Source organism: Hyaena hyaena, unplaced genomic scaffold (assembly GCF_003009895.1).
Source record: "Hyaena hyaena isolate Hyena2069 unplaced genomic scaffold, ASM300989v1 scaffold_127, whole genome shotgun sequence".
NCBI lineage: Eukaryota > Metazoa > Chordata > Mammalia > Carnivora > Hyaenidae > Hyaena > Hyaena hyaena.
In genome coordinates this window covers 1629158-1648133 of record NW_024080758.1, presented here as the reverse complement: position 1 = coordinate 1648133, position 18976 = coordinate 1629158, and the positions used below count along the sequence as shown (strand labels likewise).

Here is an 18976-nt window from a genome sequence, read left to right as displayed (position 1 = left end):
AAGACACACTGGTTTCTAAAAAATTTTTTTAATGTTTTATTTATTTCTGAGAGAGAGAGAGAGAGAGAGAGACAGCGTGAGCAGGGGAGGGGCAGAGAGAGAGGGAGACACAGAATCCGAAGCAGGCTCCAGGCACTGAGCTGTCAGCACAGAGCCCGATGTGGGGCTCGAACCCACAAACTGTGAGATCATGACCTGAGCTGAAGTCGGACACTTAACCGACTGAGCCACCCAGGTGCCCCCAAAAGACACATTGTATATATGAAATCAATGGCATGAATGATGGCTGACTTCTTCCTCAGACATAGGCCATAAGATGATGGAACGATGTCATCATAAATTGCTTTAAAAACAACAAAACCCAGCTGTCATCCTATAATTCTGTAGTCAGTGAAAAACACCCTTCAAAAATGAAGGCCAAAAGTAAAGACACCTTTATACAGATGAGTGCTGGAGAGAACTTGTTGTGCAGGAAAATGCAAAGACATTTCTCAGGCAGAAGGGTAATGAATTCAGGAGCAACTCTGGATATGCAAACAGAAATAAAGCATCCCTGGGAGAATATATACATAAAGACTTATTTTGTCATCAGTTTATGTCTATATACCTTTATGACAATTGACTTTCTTTCTTTCTTTCTCTTCCTCTCTCTCTCTCTTAGAGAGCACAAAGTAGGGTAGAGGCAGAGAGAGGGGGAGAAGAAGAATCCCCGTGCTGTCAGCACAGAGCCCGATGTGGGGCTCGAACTCACAAAACCATGAGATCATGACCTGAGCCAAAAGCAGAGTCAGTCACTTAATCAACTGAGCCATGCAGGCAACCTGACAATCGACCTTTTTAAAGGAAAAATATTAACAATATATTTTGAGATTTGTAGCATATTTAGAAGTAAAATACGACCTAAGAGTATAAAAGGTGGGTAGGCTATAAATGGAATCATACAGTCATAAATTTCTTACACTGTTGTGAAGTATATATTACTTGAAATTAGACTCTGATAAATTAAAGATGATTATCGTAGGGGTGTCTGGGGGGCTCAGTCAGTTATGCGTCAGACTCTTGGTTTTGGCTCAGGTCATGATCCCACGGTTTGTGAGACTGAACTCTGCATTGGGCTCTGTGCTGACAGCAGGGAGCCTGCTTGGGGTTCTCTCTCTCTCCCTCTCTCTCTGCCCCTCCCTGACGCATGCATGTGTGCATGCATGCACTCTAAAAATAAATAAATAGACTTAACAAAAAGATTATTGTACAGCCAATGCAGTCACTAAAAAGAAGGTCTTGGAAAAAAAAACCCAACGCAGTTGAAAACAGAGATACTGAAAAATACATGATTCATTTAGAAGAAGAGAGAAACAAAGGAACAAAGAGCATGCAGGGTTACTAGAAAACGAATACCAAGATGTTAGACTTAACTCCAACCATAGCAGTAGTTATGTTAAATCTAAGTGGACTGAATACTATAATTTTGTAAACTTTTTTAAATGTTTATTTACTTTTGAGAACAGAGAAAGACAGAGCGCAAGCAGAGGAGGGGCAGAGAGAGAGGGAGATGCAGATCTGAAGCAGCTCCAGGCTCTGAGCTGTCAGCACAGAGCCTGATGTTGGGCTCAAACTGGTGAATTCACGAGATCATTACCTGAGCCGATGTCGGACGCTTAACCGACTGAGCCACCCAGGCATCCCTGAATACTATAACTCTAAAGCACATGTTGTCACACTGGAGAAGAAACAAGATACAGGTTATAAGAAGTATGAAGTCACAGCCAGATTGATAGTAAAAGAATAAAAATAGTGCACCATATAAGCACAAAACATAAGGAAGTTAGTGCATATCCTCCAGAAGAGTTTAGATAATAATAAAAGATTGGACACCCCCAAAGGTGGTGAGATATGGAACGAAATGAAAAAAAGCTGCTATAAATATTTTATGTCTTGCTGTAGCTTTATAATAACTTTTGATATATGAGAGAAGAAATACTTTGCTACCCCAACCCATTCCAGCCTTCAGCTCTTTACTCTTTGATGTATATTTTAGAATCAGTGTATTGAGCTCCACAAAGTAACATTGGGATTGTGACTGGAACTGTATCGGATCTATAGATAAATCTGGATAGAAGTGAAAAGCTTACAATACTCTGTATTCTACTCCATGAACATGATATAGCTATTTCTTCATATCTTTATTAATATTTTTGATAATATTTTATTTTTGTCTCAGCCAAGATCTTGTACATTTTTAGTGGCATTAATTTTGGGATATTTGTAATATTTTTTGTTCTCCCTTGAATTTCCATATGACTTTTAGAATCAGCTTCTCAATTTCTATTAGAAGCCTACTGGTATTTTAATTGATGTGTGCTGAACTTCTCAAGCATTGATGTCTTAACAATAGAGTCTTCTTACCCATGAACAGATTTCTTCATTTAAGTCTTTTATTTCATCAGTAATATTTTGTAGTGTGTGTGTGTGTGTGTGTTATGTGTAGTATCATTTTTTTAAGCTTTTAGTTAAATTCCAGTGAGTTAACATACAGTGTAATATTAGTTTCAGGTGTACAATATAGTGATTCAACATTTCTGTACATCACCCAGTGCTCACCACAAGTGCACTCCTTAATCCCCATCACCTATTTCCCCCATTCCCTCTCCTCCATCCGCCCCCCCGGCCCCTCGCATCTCCTTTCTGGTGACCATTGTGTGTTCTCTGTAGTTAAGACTCTGTGTCTTGGTTTGCATCTCATCTGAGTGATATCACATGGTTATTTGTGTTCTGTAGTCTTTAAGTGTGTATACACTTGTACATCTTTTGTCAGAATAATCACTAAGCACTTAATATTTTATAATGTACGATAAATAGTAGTTTTTAAAATTTCAAATTACGATTGTTCATTTTTATGTTTGTATATTTCATATACAAAATTGAATTGTTTGCATAGTTCATATGGAAATAAAATTGCTTTTTTACACTGATCTTGTAAACTACAATCTTAATAAACATATTTATTAGCCCTGATAGTTTTTTGTAGATTCTTTTCTACATCTAATGATGCTGTTTGTTAATAAAGACAGTTTCACTCTTCCTTTCCAATATAGATACCTTTGTTTCTTGACTCATTGCATCTACTAGACTGGCCGGTACAATGTTGAATAGAAGTGGTCTGAGCACACATTCTTGCCTTGTTTTTTATTTTAAGCAAAGAAGGCAAGAAAAGACAAAGAAACAAAGTATACTGTTAATAGAAAATGGACACCAAAATGGTAGACTTAAACTCAACCACAGCAATAATTACATTAAATCTAAGTGGACTAGTCTTTTATCATCATGCACAATGTTAGCCACTGATTTTATGAATGTCCTGTGTTAAGTTGAAAAAGTTCCCTCTTATTTCTATTTTGCTGATTGTTAAAATCAATTATGTATATTGGCTATTGTCAAGTGCTTTTCTGTGTCTGTTGAAATGATCATATGGTTTTTTTCTTTTGTTGTTTTCTAATATGGTAAATCGTGTTGATCGATTTTCTAATGTAAACTACTCTCTCATTCCTGAGCTAAAACCCTACCTGGCCATGATATATTTTCTTTTCTATATATTGTTGGATCTGATTTGCTAAAATTTTGCTTAGAAGTTTAAGATTTTGTTTATGAGAGATATTGCTCTGTAGTCTTTTTTCTAATATATTATTCTTGGTTGTAGTATCAGACAGCTGCCCCATGGACTCAATTGAAAAGTATTGCTCCTGCTTCAGCTTCCTGAAGTTTAGAATTGGCATGATTTATTTTTAAAATATACAGCAGGACACTGATGAAATTCTCTTGACTTGGAGTTTTCTTTGTGGGAAAATTTTTAAATAACAAATTCAATTTCTTTGACTGATGTAAAAGTATTCATGTCATCTGTTCTTTTAAAAATTTAAAAAAAAACCATTTATTTTTAAGAGAGAGAGAGAAACAGAGCATGAGTGGGGTAGGGGCAGAGAGAGAGGGAGACACAGAATCTGAAGCAGGCTACAGGCTCTGAGCTGGCTGCCAGCACAGAACCTGACATGGGGCTCAAACCCACGAACCATGAGGTCATGACCTGAGCCGAAATCGGATGCTTAACCAACTGAGCCACCCAGGTGCCCTGTCATCTGTTTCTTCTTAAGGAGGCTTAGCTAGTTTGTGTCTTTCAACCATTTGTCCATTTTATGGTTTTTGAATGTGTTTTAGGTTCTTTTTAACTTTGTATTTACAGTTGTTTGTAACATTGTTTTATTTTTATTTTTTTAGTAGCAGTCGAATTTGCGCGATTCCACTTCTTTCAGTCTCAATACTCGTAATTTGTGTCTTTTCTTTTTTGTTTTATCCTCAGTCAGTCTGGCTAAAGAGTTGCCAATTTTATGCATCTTCTCAATGAACCAGCTTTTTGGTTCTGTTGATTTTCTCTACAAGTTTTCTGTTTTTTTTGTTTTGTTTTTGCTTTTGTAATGCAATGTACCTGGTTGGTTTTTAAAAAAATTCCTTTCTTCTGTATATTTTGGTTTAAATCGTTTCCAGATTGTTAAAGTGGAAGTGGAGACTATGGATTTGAGATATTTCTTCTTTTGTAATATAGAGGATTAATATTATAAATTTCCCTTTAAGTATCTCTTTAGTAGCATCCCATAAATTTTGACATGTTCTGTTTCTATTTTCTTTCAGTTCAAAACACTTTTTTAAAAATGTTTATTTATTTTGAGAGAGAGAAAGGGTGAGCAGGGGAGGAGCAGAGAAAGTGGGGGGGGGGGGCAGAGAGAATCCCAAGCAGGCTCCATGCTATCAGCACAGAGCCCAACATGGGGCTCTGTCTCACGAATCCTGAGATCATGACCTGTGCTGAAATCAAGAGACTGATGCTTAACTAACTGAGTAACCCAGATGCCCATAGTTCAAAACACTTTCTAATTAGTTTTTAAAATTTGTCCTTTCTTCAAAATATATTACAAAACTATAGTAATCAAGACAGTATGGTACAAGCACAAAAACAGACATACATCAGTGGAACAGAATAGAAAATCCAGAAATTAATCCAAAATGATACGGACTATTAAACTTTGACAAAGCAGGAAAGAATATCCAATGGAAAAAACACAGTCTCTTCACCAAATGGTGTTGAGAAAACTGGAGAGTGATATGCAGAAGAATGAACCTGGACCACTTTCTTACACCATACACAAAAATAAGTTCAAAATGGATTAAGGGCCCAAATGTGAAACAGGAAACCACTAAAATCTTAGAGGAGAACACAGGCAGTAACCTCTTTTATATCGCAGTAGCAACTTCTTACTAGATTGGTCTCTTAAGGCAAAAGAAACAAAAGCAAAAATAATCTACTGAGACTTCATTAAAAGAAAAACCTCTACACAGCAAAGGAAACCATCAAGAAAAGTAGAAGACAACCTATGGAATGGGAGAGGATACTTGGAAACGACACATCTCATAAATTGTTAGTATCCAAAATCTATAAAGAACTTATACAACTCAACACCCAAAAATCAAATAACCCACTTAAGAGATGGGCAGAAGAAATGAACACTTCTCCAAAGAAGACATCCAGATGGCCAACAGACACATGAAAAGATGCTCAACGTCACTCATCATTGGGGGAATGCAAATCAAAACTACAATGAGATATCAACTCACACGTGTCAGAATGGCTGAAATATTTTATTCACTATATTGTCAAAAGGAAAAGTTAATCCATTTTTGAGAGCACATAGTATCTTTGGGTAAAATAATTTTTGGGATCTTTTGCCCATTTCAGGGCAAAACAAAACTCTTATAATATGACTAAATGACTCTGCATAATAATAACAACCAAGATTTATTTAATTCTTTGTTGTTGGAAATGCATCTCTAAGGTTACAAAGATGGATTTATTTACCACCCAAAATAAAACAGCTTTGCAAAATTTGTATAGTATAGTCTCTTTTCTATCATGGAATTAAACGATATAGTATATTTGTCTAAATGTGTAAGTCTAATATACGTATATAAATCTTTTACTAACCTTTATTAGATATTTGACCCAACACCATTTTCTTATTGTAGCGCCACTAATTCCATTATCGGGAAGATTTTCATCTCTTCCCAGTCTTCTGAACGCAATAAAAGTTCTGATGTAAAGAACACTGTTTATGAGAAAAAATATTCCATCCCATGATACGTACACATCAGAAACGTTGTGTCTCTCATCGTCAGTCAAAATGTTTGGAGGCACTCTGATTCTGGTCCAAGTGCGGAATGAATCATTTGTTTGAAAGGTCTCCATATCAGCTACCACCACAACCGATGAAGGAACACAAGACATCTGGGATGCTATTAACGGACTACCTTGTGGTGTAGTGATTGGCAAAAAGCCAGGAATATCGGGCATGGTCAACAAAGGGAAGGACAGCAGGAAAATAACATCTGCAATAAAGCAGTCTTGAAAAGCCACTTGATTTCCTTTAACTTCCTTTAGCACATCGTCTACTGACATTGGTAATGCAATATGCCAGGTCCTAAGAAGAAAAAAATATGAAAATTAATAATATGATAATATAAAAATGAATTAGAAAAGATATTATACACATATAAAACTTAAATATAGAAATTATAAATGTAGAAAATATAAACATTTAATGGCCTCTCTCTTCTCATCCAGTTTGTATATTACTGACATATATCATCTTGAAAAAAATTTTATTTTTATCAAAATAAATCTGAGTTAAACAAATCAAATCACACTAAAATGCTACCTCCACCCCATTTTTCCACATTCTTCACTCTTGTTCCCAAAGGAAAACAATCTGGACTCTTACAGCTCTTTCATTTGCATTGTGTCTCCAAATTCTCAAATGTTCTTATGCTTCTCTCTTAATATATACTTTTTACACATTATCTATTGGCTTCTTATATGACAGATGAAGATGTATTGCTCATAAAATATAACTACCCATACATCTCTTCTTCCCCAACATCACGGTGTTTAGCTAAATCTATAGGGTTTACATTGTTTTATTATGTAAATATTGTTTACTACTGACCCAGTTATTGTACCAAAATTACATTTTCACCTACATACATATATATTCATAATCCTTCTCCTAGAGTTAATAATTTGGTTTTTAAAAATTTGTTGTTTCCTAAGTGTGCCAGTAGGTGAAATGCTGCTTCATAATATTTTCTATGTGGTAAAGACAGAGGTCATCTACTAAGTAGTAGTCATTACTCTCTGGGCTGAAGCCACCATGTACTCAGTCCAGAGCTTCGATCTTTCTGGTTTGGCTAAAGCACATTCTTCAGTACCCCTCTGTGAAAGTATACATGAACATAAATTTTTGAGACCCCGAATATCTGAAAATAGTTTACACACCTGCTGGATAAATTAGCTAGGTGGAGACTTCAGAACTCTGAGGGCATCTTCTCCAATCTTTTTGTATGAAAGTTTACTAATGAAAAAGCCAGATGAAACATTGATTCCCACAATTATTTAAATGGGTTGCCTTTATGTTTTTAGGTACTTCCCTTTTTTTTTTCTTAGTATTCTAAGATTTGACAGGGCTATCTTTTGAGTGGACATGCAGAGGAATTTGGGGAAACAAACATTCTACCATGTATCTTGGAAGTTATGAAAAATTCCAAGGAGAGTTTCTTAGCAGGGCAATCCAGGATACATCAGGTTATAGATGTTCAGTGAGCACCTCTTAAGTTTTCTATTTCCTCAGTGACTATATACCTGGGTGATGGCATTCTGCCCACTAGGAATGTGATCCTGGCAGGTCAAGGCACCCCATGTTGGGGCACTTGTAGGGTCATCAGCAAATCACTATGCTGCCATGACATTCGAAGCAATTATTGTTTTTTGCAAGCCACACTACTGACACTGTAACATCAGTGTCAAGTACAATTTCTTTTTTTTAATTTTTCATGTTTATTTTATTTTTGATAGAGAGAGACAGAGCGCGAGCGGGGGAGGGGCAGAGAGAGGAGACACAGGATCGGAAGACACAGGAGCTGTCAGCACGGAGCCTGACGTGGGGCTTGAACCCACGAACTGTGAGATCACGACCTGAGCCCAAGTTGCTGCTTAAACCGACTGAGCCACCCAGGTGCCCCATAAGTACAATCTCTAAAATCATCATGGGGTGCATGGGTGGCTCAGTTAGTTAAGTATCTGACTCTTGATTTCAGCTCAGGTTGTGATCTCATGGTTTGTGAGTTCAAGTCCTACCTCAGGCTCTGCGCTAACAGTGCAGAGCCTGCTTGGGATTCTCTCTCCCTCTCTCTTTGCCCCTTCCCCGCTTTTTCTCTCTCTCAAAATAAATAAACAAATATAAAAAAAGCCATCAGTACCATTTTGTTACATTGTCCACTGGCTATATAATAAGCTCATATGGGTATAGCCCTCTTATAACTAGGTATCAATGACTATTTTGTTTGAATGGATAACTTCTTATCTACAAGGCCTGGCTAAAGCATACTGAGCATTTCAATTTTTTTCCTAACTATTTTCTTTCTTTCTTTCTTTTATATATAATTTATTGTCAAGTTTGCTAACATACAGTGTATACAGTGTGCTCATGGTGTTTTGGGGGTAGATTCCCTTATATATATTATGTATAGCTTCCATATAACACCCAGTGCTTATCCCAACAAGTGCCCTCCTCAATGCCCGTTACCCACCCTCCCCCATCCCCTCATCAACCCTCAGTTTGTTCTCCTCAAGAATCTCTTATAGTTTGCCTCCCTCTCTGTTTGAAACTACGTTTTCTCCTTTCCTTCCCTCATGGTTCTCCATTAAATTTCTCAAGTTCCACGTATGAATGAAAACATATGAAACCTGTCTTTCTCTGACTTATTTCACTCAGCATAATACCCTCCAGTTCCATCTACGTTGTTGCAAATGGCAGCATTTCATTCCTTCTCATTGCCAAGTAGTCTTCCATTGTATAGATGAACCACAGCTTCAACTTTCCGTGTCTACCATTTTGTTTTCCAATGTTTGAATTCTGAATGGTGATTATACACTTTTCAAAATTCTTTTGTTACTTCTTTCCCATTTTATAACACCTTAATTTTCTTTTATGTATATAATATTTTCTATTTCTCTGAAGATTTTATACTTTTTTGTGAGCTTTTCTTTGGCTCCCTCTATGTGTTGTTTCCTCTGAGTTCTACTGTTCTTTTTATTGATTCAGGTGTCTGACATTCATGTTGGAATCTGTTATTCTCTGGTAGTCTTTGGTTGTCTAATATTTAAAGAGAAGTCATAACAAGTTGTGTGTGGGTCAGCTCTGAGGGATACTTCTTGCTCACCATGTGCTCTATTGTGCTTTTTCCCTTCTGACTCCAATTTAACTTATTTTAAGTAGGTCTGGTCAGTTCAAAGAAAAATGCTCTTCTCTTTTGCCAGGATATTTGCTAGGTTTCCATATTTAGGGAGCAGAGCAGGAGGAAAGAACTGAAGGCATGCTGGGCTGGCGGGGGGGGGGGTTCCCCATCACTTTAGAATTCCCTCTGCGAGCTCTTAACGACTACAATTCATGCTCTACTAAGTCGGTTACCATTTCTCTCTCTGCTTTCTACCTTCTTGCTTCCCTTCCTATTGCTTCTCCTGAGAGGCTTGCCAACTTTCTTAGCGAGATTATGGGAGAGAGTGGAGATAAACAAATGCATTTAATCTGCTATGTTGTAATTTATCTCCTTTAAACTGAATTTCATTAAGTGATGTTCTGCTTAGAAACATCAGTGGCCCCTTAATTATATCCAGGAAAAAATTCAAGCTACTCCAAATGATTTTCAGAGAATCTCCATATTTTTTCCTATTCGATTTCACTTGCCATATTAAATTTCGGGTATGTTCTTCCTGTTTGCCTATCAGAACTGTTTATGCTCTTAATCTCCATTGGGAGTGCTTCTTCCATCTTCCTGTCTTTATGTCCTACTGTCTTTTACTGCACAAAACTATCTCTTCCATTTTGCTTTCTTGTTTTACTACAAGATGTATATTTTATAAGGTTAACTTTTCTAAACCCTGATTAGTCAATCATGTGGATGGTATTTTATGGCATCCAAGGCAATCTTTTTTAATGAACCTCTGATATTCTCTCTTTATACGTATTTTCTTTATGTTTCTTTAAAAACACCACTTACTTAGGGAGCTCCTGGGTGGCTCAGTCAGTTAAGCATTCGACTTCAGCTGAGGTCATGATCTCAGGGTTCCTGAGTTGGAGCCCTACTCGGGCTCTGTGCTGACAGCTAGCTCAGAGCCTAGAAGCCGGCTTCAGATTCTGTGTCTCCCTCTCTTTCTGCCCCTCCCCCATTCATGCTGTGTCTCTGTCTCTCAAAAATGAATAAACGTTAAGAAAGTTTTTAAAAAACACCACTTATTTGATAATTTTATTATGACTGTATCATATATACAAAAGAATATATGATACACGTACATTTAAAGAATAATACTAAGGTGAACACCTGTATATTAATCACCTAGATCAAGAATCAGAACATTACCCATATTTTAGAAATGCCCTATGTCTCTCCTTCCTCCACCCTTACCTGCTTACACGTAATCACTTGCCTGATTTTGTGTTTGCGTTTGTGTTTACATTCCCGTGCTTTTTAAAAATTAGTTTTGAGCCCCCACCTTGAGCTCTGTGCTAACAGCTCAGAGCTTGCTTCCGATTTTGTGTCTCCATCTTTCTCTGCCCCTCTTCCACTCACACTCTGTCTCTTCTTCTCAAAAATAAATAAATACTTTAAAAAATCCTCCTCTTTCAGTAATTGATAGATGCAGCAGGCAGGAAATTAGTAAGGACATAATTAAACCGAACAGCATCATCAATCAAGTGGATCTAATTGACGTATAAAGAATGTCTCATCCAACAACAGAAGAATATACATTCTTCTCAAGCTCTCATAGAACATTCACCATAACACACCATATCTTGGGTCACAAAACACACCTTAAGAAATTTAAAAAAATAGAAATTATACAAAGTATGCTCTCAAAATACTATATAATTAAGCTAGAATTAAATAACAGAAAGATAGCTGGAAAAAAATCCCTGATGTTTGGAGATTAAACACTTCTAAATAACACATAAGTCAAGGAAGAAATCTGAATGGAAATTTAAAAATATTTTGAACAAAATGAAAATGAAAAAATGTTTTGAACAAATGAAAAAATACAACTTACCAAACTTTGGGGGCTTCAGGGAAAGAAAGGCTTAGAGGGAAATGTATGGTATTAAATGCATATTTAGAAAAGAAGAAAGACCTAAACTCAATACTCTAAGCTTCCACCTTAGAAAACTAGAGGGGAAAAAAGCAATATAAACCTAGAGGAACCAGAAGAAAAACATTGCAATGGAAATCAGTAAATTGAAAACAGAAGAACAATAGAGAAAGCCAGATACCCTAATACCAATATCAGATAAAGACATTACGGGAAAAGTTACAGATCCTTTGAATTCAACGATGTGTAAAAAGAATTATATACCACGACCAAATGGGATTTATTCCACTTATGCAAGTCTGGTTCAACATTAAAAATCAATTAATGTAATCCATCACATCAATAGGTTAAAAATGAAAAAGTATATAATCACATCAGTAGATGCAGAAAAAGCATTTGACAAAAATCTCACACCCACTGATGATGAACACGCTCAGCTAAGCAAGCAACGGAGGGGAACTTCCTCATCTTGATAAAGGAGCATCTACAAAAAACCATGCAAAACACTTAATGGTGAGAACTAGATCCGTTCCTCCTAAGAAGAAGGCAACTATGTCTCCTCTTAACAGAAACAAACCGTACCTATAATTTCCTACCTACCTGCTAAATCAGACAACCCTTTAACTGGTTTTATAATGACTCCCAGAGTTCTCCCAACTCCCAGAGTTTTATAAAATCAGCAGGAATTTTAGCCCCAGGCTATTAAGATGTTTAAAAAAGTATCTTCTCTGAATGTCACCCTTGACTTTACTCACGAGTTCAACTTCTTTGCATCTCCTGAAATGCATTGCTTTCTGCTTTCTCAGGTCTCTGCTCGGAGGCCCTTGTGTACGTCGCCTCTCTGGAATGTTCTCCCAATTGACTTTTATTTCTTTTCAATAATGTGGGTTTTATCTCTTTAGGGAAGTCCTCCTTGATTCCCTTTTATCCAAGCCTTGTTTTGTGCACCCTCTTTTCTATTTCACCTGGGTTCACCTCTATCATAATGTCTATTTCCTTCCTTGTCTCCTGAACCAAGGAACAATTGTTGTGTATATGGGTACTGATGCTGGTAATAATTTCAGCATCAGTTAAAGCACTGTGGTTCACTTTTCTGAACTGCCAGGAAATGTTTTGAGATATTGCCAGGATTTGCCAACATCCTGAATAAGGCATTTGGACTGAAGTTTAGCTATTAATATGAAATGATAAAACTATAATCAAGAAGTGTGACTAGCATTTTCTAAGTTGGTACCTAGCTCTGATTATTGCAATTTTTTGTGTGTATCATGAAAGAAGCCACTTGGCAACTACATATAAGATATTCCATGGAATTTCACTAGGTTTTTAAAATTTCTTTTGCTTTGAATTTCTGATAGTTATTTTACAAAATTAAAAAAATGAAATTTATATATGAAGTTTAAAATTAAATACCCATTCTTCATTTTGCTATCTGGATAATAAAATCTTTTCTTCAGACTTGTAAATATGACAGGCTTCTGTCCTAAAGTGGCCAGCTCCTTGCTAAGTATTTTGGAATTCTGTAAAAAAACAAAAACAAAAAATCCTCTTTTTACTTTCCATAGACAAAATTATTCTGAAATTATATCATGATGTATTGAATTTGTTGTCTTAGCTAAGACATTATTTGTATTTATAGATTTACCACATTTTTAAGATCAGGTTTTTTCTACCGTAGGACTTCCTCCCCCATTGAACTTCATGAATTAAAAAGAAGTTATAATACCTTTTCCAACATGTTGAAAATAATATACATAATCAGATTCTTGAATGAATTGACATTATGGGGACCTTTAAATAAATTACATCTTAATTTTTTAAAAATGTCTATTCATTTTTGAGAGAGAGAGAGACAGAGCACAGGAAGGGGAGGGGCAGAGAGAGAGGGAGACACAGAATAGGAAGCAGGCTCCAGGCTCTGAGCTGTCAGCACAGAGCCCGATGGAGGGCTCGAAACCATGAACTGTGAGATCATGACCTGAGTGAAGACAAATGCTTAACTGACTGAGCCACCCAAGCTCCCCAAATTATGTCAGAATTATTTCTATATGAATCTGACTTCAAAACAACATCTTCTTTCAAGGTAGGTTTCAGATGATATCTGGAGGCTTTAACCAAACTTCTCTTAGTATAACAGTAGATCTGATATGCTTCCTCTTTTTCTAATGAGATTTAAGGAGAAGCTGAACAGCCTGGAATTTTTCCTAATAGGTATTTTTGGAATAGAGGTGATGTTTTCATTATGGGGAATCCCTAAAATAAAATGTCAGATGAGAGCCAGTCCAAATATTCCATGGCTTCCTTCTGCCCTAATCCTTCAATAATGCTCCAGTTAACTTCCTAGAAATGTCAACCACCAGCAAAGAAGCCTTTGAGATTGCTATGATGAGTGTCAGGGTGTATTCATTGGGACTATGGGATTATATAATAGGATTTAATCTAATTTTCAGAGTGAATGTGGTTAGGTAAGAACCTCTGAAGCATACACATTTATTGATTTTTGATGGAGAAATATAGGTTGCTTGGTAAATAATAAATAATGGATATTTTAAATTTTATTCCTGAAAATTATATTCACTATTCAGACTTTTAAATACAACTGTCTTTCATATAACTGCAAAGGGAATAAATAAACGTAGCATAGAATAAGATAGGATTAAAAATAAAAAATAATATAAAAAAGGATAGGTGAAGAAAAAGTTAAGACAATCATGCAAACAAGCTTAAAACATTTTTTTCATTAAGAATATATAATTCATGGTCATTAAGGATTATTTTATAAATATGGCAAAAATTAACACACAGCAATTATAAAAATATTAAAAATTTTTATTATATTTCCTAGAATTTACCAAATGAGGTCTACTATTATGTATCCATGTTGTTTAACTGGAAGTCTATATAAACATTAAAATTTTTTTTTTATGTTTTTATTTATTTCTGAGAGAGAGAGAGAGAGGCAGTGTGAGCAGGGGAGGGACAGAGAGAGAGGGTGACACAGAATCTGAAACAGGCTCCAGGCTCTGAGCTGGCTATCAGCACAGAGCCCGACACCGGGCTCGAACCCACCAACCGTGAGATCATGACCTGAGCTGCGGTCAGACGCTTAACCGACTGAGCTACCCAGGCACCCCTATAATCATCATTTTTAATGATAGCACGATATTCCACTGAGTGAATTGTCCACATTGATTTAACACTCCCCTATTGGACATTTGGTAACTTTATTCTTTCACTATTATAAATATTATTACCATGGATATCATCAGATGTACAGTCTTTTCCACAGTTAGGACTATTTCTTTTGATGAGATTCTGGGAAACGAGATTACTGGGTCACAAGCTATGAATACTTTAAACATTCTTGATACATATTATTGAAACTATTTCTAAAAGGACCATGCCAGTTTATTTTACTATGAGGAATCTGTGACAAATTTCCCTATGGTGATCTCAAGCTTAGTATTATTGTTTTTTAAAGTATTTTTCTAGTTATAACATCAGTATATGGCTTTACACATTTTGAAACTTAATATAGGTTTTGTTCATTTCATCTGAGTTTTCAGCAGCATTTGATACATTGGACTATTTGAAACACCCTCTTACTTGGCTTCCATGATACCATTTGCTCCTTGCTCCATTGTAGCTCCCCAGAGCTTGGTCTCTTCCTTCCAGTACACTTCTCATAGTACATTCTCTTCCTAGGTAATCTTATTCAATCACATGACTTCAAGTATCATTCTGTTCCCATAAAACTGCTCAAATTGTATGGTCCCGATCCCAAATTTTATATCTAGTTCAATATCAATGTATCTAACTTGATTCTTAACAATGATTTTGTTTGTCTTACGAACACTTCAAGCCAATATGTCTAAAACTGCAGTGCTGCCTTGAGGCTCTGCCTCCTAAACCTGTATTTGTAAGTATTTGTTGAACAAATAAGGGAGAAAAAAATCTCACAACTCAGAAGAGAGTATAGTTTTCACAATGCAACTGTGAGAGGAGCATTCCAGATAGAATGAACACGAGTTACAAAGGCTCTGAGGTGGGAGAGGGATTACTATGTTTGAAGAATTGAAAGAGAGATAAGGGCTAGAAAGTAGTAAGAGAGAAAATAGTACAGGAAAAAGTTAGATAAAAGCTAGAGGCTACATCGTGCTAAGCATTGTAGGTATGGAAAATATTTTGGATTTTACTCTTAGTACAATGGGAAAATGTTAAAGAATTTTTTCTTTTTACAAACAGTTTATTGTCAAGTTGGTTTCCAAATAATATGCAGTGCTATTTCAAAAAAATAGTTATAATTATATCTTAAAAAGAATTTTTTGAAATAGTTTGACTCACAAGAAGTGAGTTTAGCTTTCCCCAATAACAACAGCTTTATATAATCTTAGTGCATCAATTGTCAAACCCAGGAAATTGATGAGGCAGCACTATTCACTTGGGTATTAAGATTATTAGGATTTTTCCATTCTGTTTTACAGATTTCTCCTTTTCTTATATAGTTCTGTGAAATTGTATCACATGTCTAGATTTATGTAACCATCACCACAATATAGAACTGTTATAGAATACAGATTGTAGAAATGTTCCATCAGGGGCAACTGGGTGGCTCAGTCAGTTGGGCGTCCAACTTCGGCTCGGGTCATGATCTCATGGTTCGTGGGTTTGAGCCCCGTGTCGAGCTCTGTGTTGGCAGCTAGCTCAGAGCCTGGAGCCTGTTTCAGATTCTGTGTCTCCCTCTCTCTCTGACCTTCCCCTGTTCATGCTGCCTCTCTCCCTCTCTCAGAAATAAATAAAACATAAAATTTTTTTTTAAATTTCTAAAAAAAAAAAAAAAGAAAGAAAGAAATGTTCCATCAGAAAGAAGAAAGTCCATAAGGTTAACTCTTAAGAGTCACAACTGGGAAGGAGGCAAGATGGCGGAGAAGTAGGGAGTTCTGTACATTTCACTCACCCCCATCTCTCAAACAGAGAAGGCCTGTAGTCATAGGAACCCTTACAGAATCCAGGAGTTTGGGAGGAAAAGGAGACAGATTCCGCTGAGAAAACTTTATAGCAGCTACCTCAAGAAACAAGCCAAAGTACACATGGTAGAGAGTCCCAAATACCACTATGAGTAGGAAAATAAAATAACCAAGGTCTCAATAAGAGAGACCAAGAGACACCATTCAAAGAACACTTTCTGAACAGACAGGCCCTGGACAGTCAGGGCCTTCTTTGGTACAGCAGCACTCACAGGAGAGTACATAACAAGCTTTTACTAACAAGAGATAGAAAGCTAATCAAAATGATGAAACAGAAGAACTCTCCTCCAAAGAAATTCCAGGAAGAATTGATAGCTAAAGAACTGCTCAAAATATTAATAAGCAAAATAACTGAACAAGAATTTAGAACAATAGTCATAAAATTAATCGCTGGGCTTGAGAAAGTCATGGAAGACATCAGAGAAACTACTGCTACAAAGACTATGGAGCTTAAAAATAGTTGTGATTAGGGGCGCCTGGGTGGCTTAGTCGGTTAAGCGTCCGACTTTCGCTTAGGTCATGATCTCGTGGTTCGTGGGTTCGAGCCCCGCGTCGGGCTCTGTGCTGACTGCCAGCTCAGAGCCTGGAGCCTGAGTCACAGACTCCCTCTCTTTCTGACCCTCCCCTGCTCAAGCTGTCTCTCTCTCTCTCTCCTAGAAATAAATAAAACATTTTAAAAAATTTAAAAATAGTTGTGATTAATTAAAAAATGCTATAAATGAGATGCAAAATAAAATGGAGGCATCCAATGCACGGACTCAAGAGGCAGAAAGGAGAATAAGTGATTTAGAAGACACAATTATAGAAAAAGAGGAAGCTGAGAAAAAGAGAGATAAACTGATCACAATCATGAAAGAAGAGTTCAAGTGCTCAGCGATACAATCAAACGGAACAATATCTGTATCATAGGAATCCCAGAAGAGGAAGAGAGAGGGAAAGGTGCTGAAGGAGTCCTGGAACAAAGTATAGCAGAGAACTTCCCTAACCTGGAGAGGGAAGTAGAAGTTGAAATTCAAGAGACACAGAGAACTCCCCTCAGACGTAACTTGAATCGATCTTCTGCACGACATATCATAGTGAAATTGGCAAAATATAAGGACAAAGAGAGAATTTTGAAAGCAGCTAGGGAGAAAAGGGCCCTAACATACAAAGGGAAACCTATCAGAGTGGTGACAGACCTATCTACTGAAACCTGGCAGACCAGAAAGGAATGGCAGGAAATCTTCAATGTGATGAACAGAAAAAATATGCAGCCAAGAATCCTCTATCCAGGAAGCCTGTCATTCAGAATAGAAGGAGAGATAAAAGTCTTTCCAAATGAACAAAAATTGAAAGAATTCGTCACCACTAAACCAGCCCCACAAGAAATCCTGAGGGGGACTCTGAGGGAAATGTTGCAAGGAACGCAAGATACTAGAGACAAGCATGAATCCCACAAAGGACACAATGACTCTAAACCCATATATTTCAATAACAACACTACATGTAAATGGGCTGAATGCTCCAATCAAAAGACATAAGGCAGCAGAATGGAAAAAAAAAAAAAAAAACCCACCAAAATCCATCTATTTGCTGTCTACAAGAAATGCATTTTAGACTGGAGGACACCTTCAGATTAAAAGTAAGGGGATGGAGAAATATATATCATGCTACTGGAAGTCAAAAGAAAGCTGGAGTAGCTATACTTATATCAGACAAACTGGACTTTCAATTAAAGACAGTAACAAGGAATGAAGAAGGGCATTATGTAACAATTACAGGGTCTCTCCATCAGGAAGAACAATTATAAATGTCTACACACCGAATATGGGAGCACCTAAATATATAAAACAATCACAAACAGAAACAATCTTATAGATAAGAATGTGCTAATAGTAGGGGACGTTAATACTCCACTTACAGCAATGGATAGATCAACTAGACAAAAATCACTAAAGAAACAATGGAATTGAATGACACTTTGGGCCAGATGGATCTGACAGGTATATTTAGAACTCTACATCCTGAGGCCATGGAATTCACTTACTTCTCAAGTGCGCATGGCACATTCTCCAAGATAGATCACATACTGGGACATTAAGCAGCCCTCAATAAATATAAAAGAATTGGGATCATACCATGCACACTTTCAAATTACAATGCTATGAAACCTGAAATCAATCACGGGAAGAAGTCTGGAAAACCTCCAAAAACATGAAGGTTAAAGAATACCCTACTAAAGAATAAATGGGCCAATCAGGCAATTAGAGAAGAAATTTAAAAATATATGGAAACAAATGAAAACAAAAATACAACAATCCAAACTCTATGGGATACGGCAAAGGCAGTCCTAAGAGGAAAGTACATTACTCTCCAGGCCTATTTCAAGAAATTAGAAAAAGCTCAAGTGCAAAATCTAACAGCTCACCTAAAGGAACTAGAGGGGGAGCAACAAGAGCACCCCAAACCCAGTAGGAGAAGAGAAATAATAAAAATCAGAGCAGAAATAAACAATATAGAAACCAAACAGTTGAACAGATCAATGAAACCAAGAGTTGGTTTTTTGAAAAAATAAACAAAATTAACAAATCTCTAGCCAGGCTTCTTAAAAAGAAAAGAGAGAGCACTCAAATAGACAAAATCATGAATGAAAATGGACTTATTACAACCAACCCCTCAGAAATACAAGCAATTATCAGGGAATACTACGAAAAATTATGTGCCAACAAAT

The 18976-nt window shown here is 36.5% G+C and overlaps 1 protein-coding gene across 4 annotated transcripts in view; it reads right to left on the bottom strand.

Moving 5' to 3' along the window:
• The window catches only part of CATSPERE (catsper channel auxiliary subunit epsilon), a 151842-nt gene that overhangs the window by 56770 nt on the left and 76096 nt on the right, over window positions 1–18976 (bottom strand). For all 4 annotated transcript variants that reach the window (XM_039237502.1, XM_039237501.1, XM_039237505.1 and 1 more), the window contains exons 8-9: window positions 12653–12759; window positions 6029–6521 (exon numbers count right to left, since the gene is read on the bottom strand). In XM_039237502.1, coding sequence (XP_039093433.1) covers window positions 6029–6521; window positions 12653–12759 — 600 coding nt within the window. The remainder of the gene's footprint in view (window positions 1–6028; window positions 6522–12652; window positions 12760–18976) is intronic.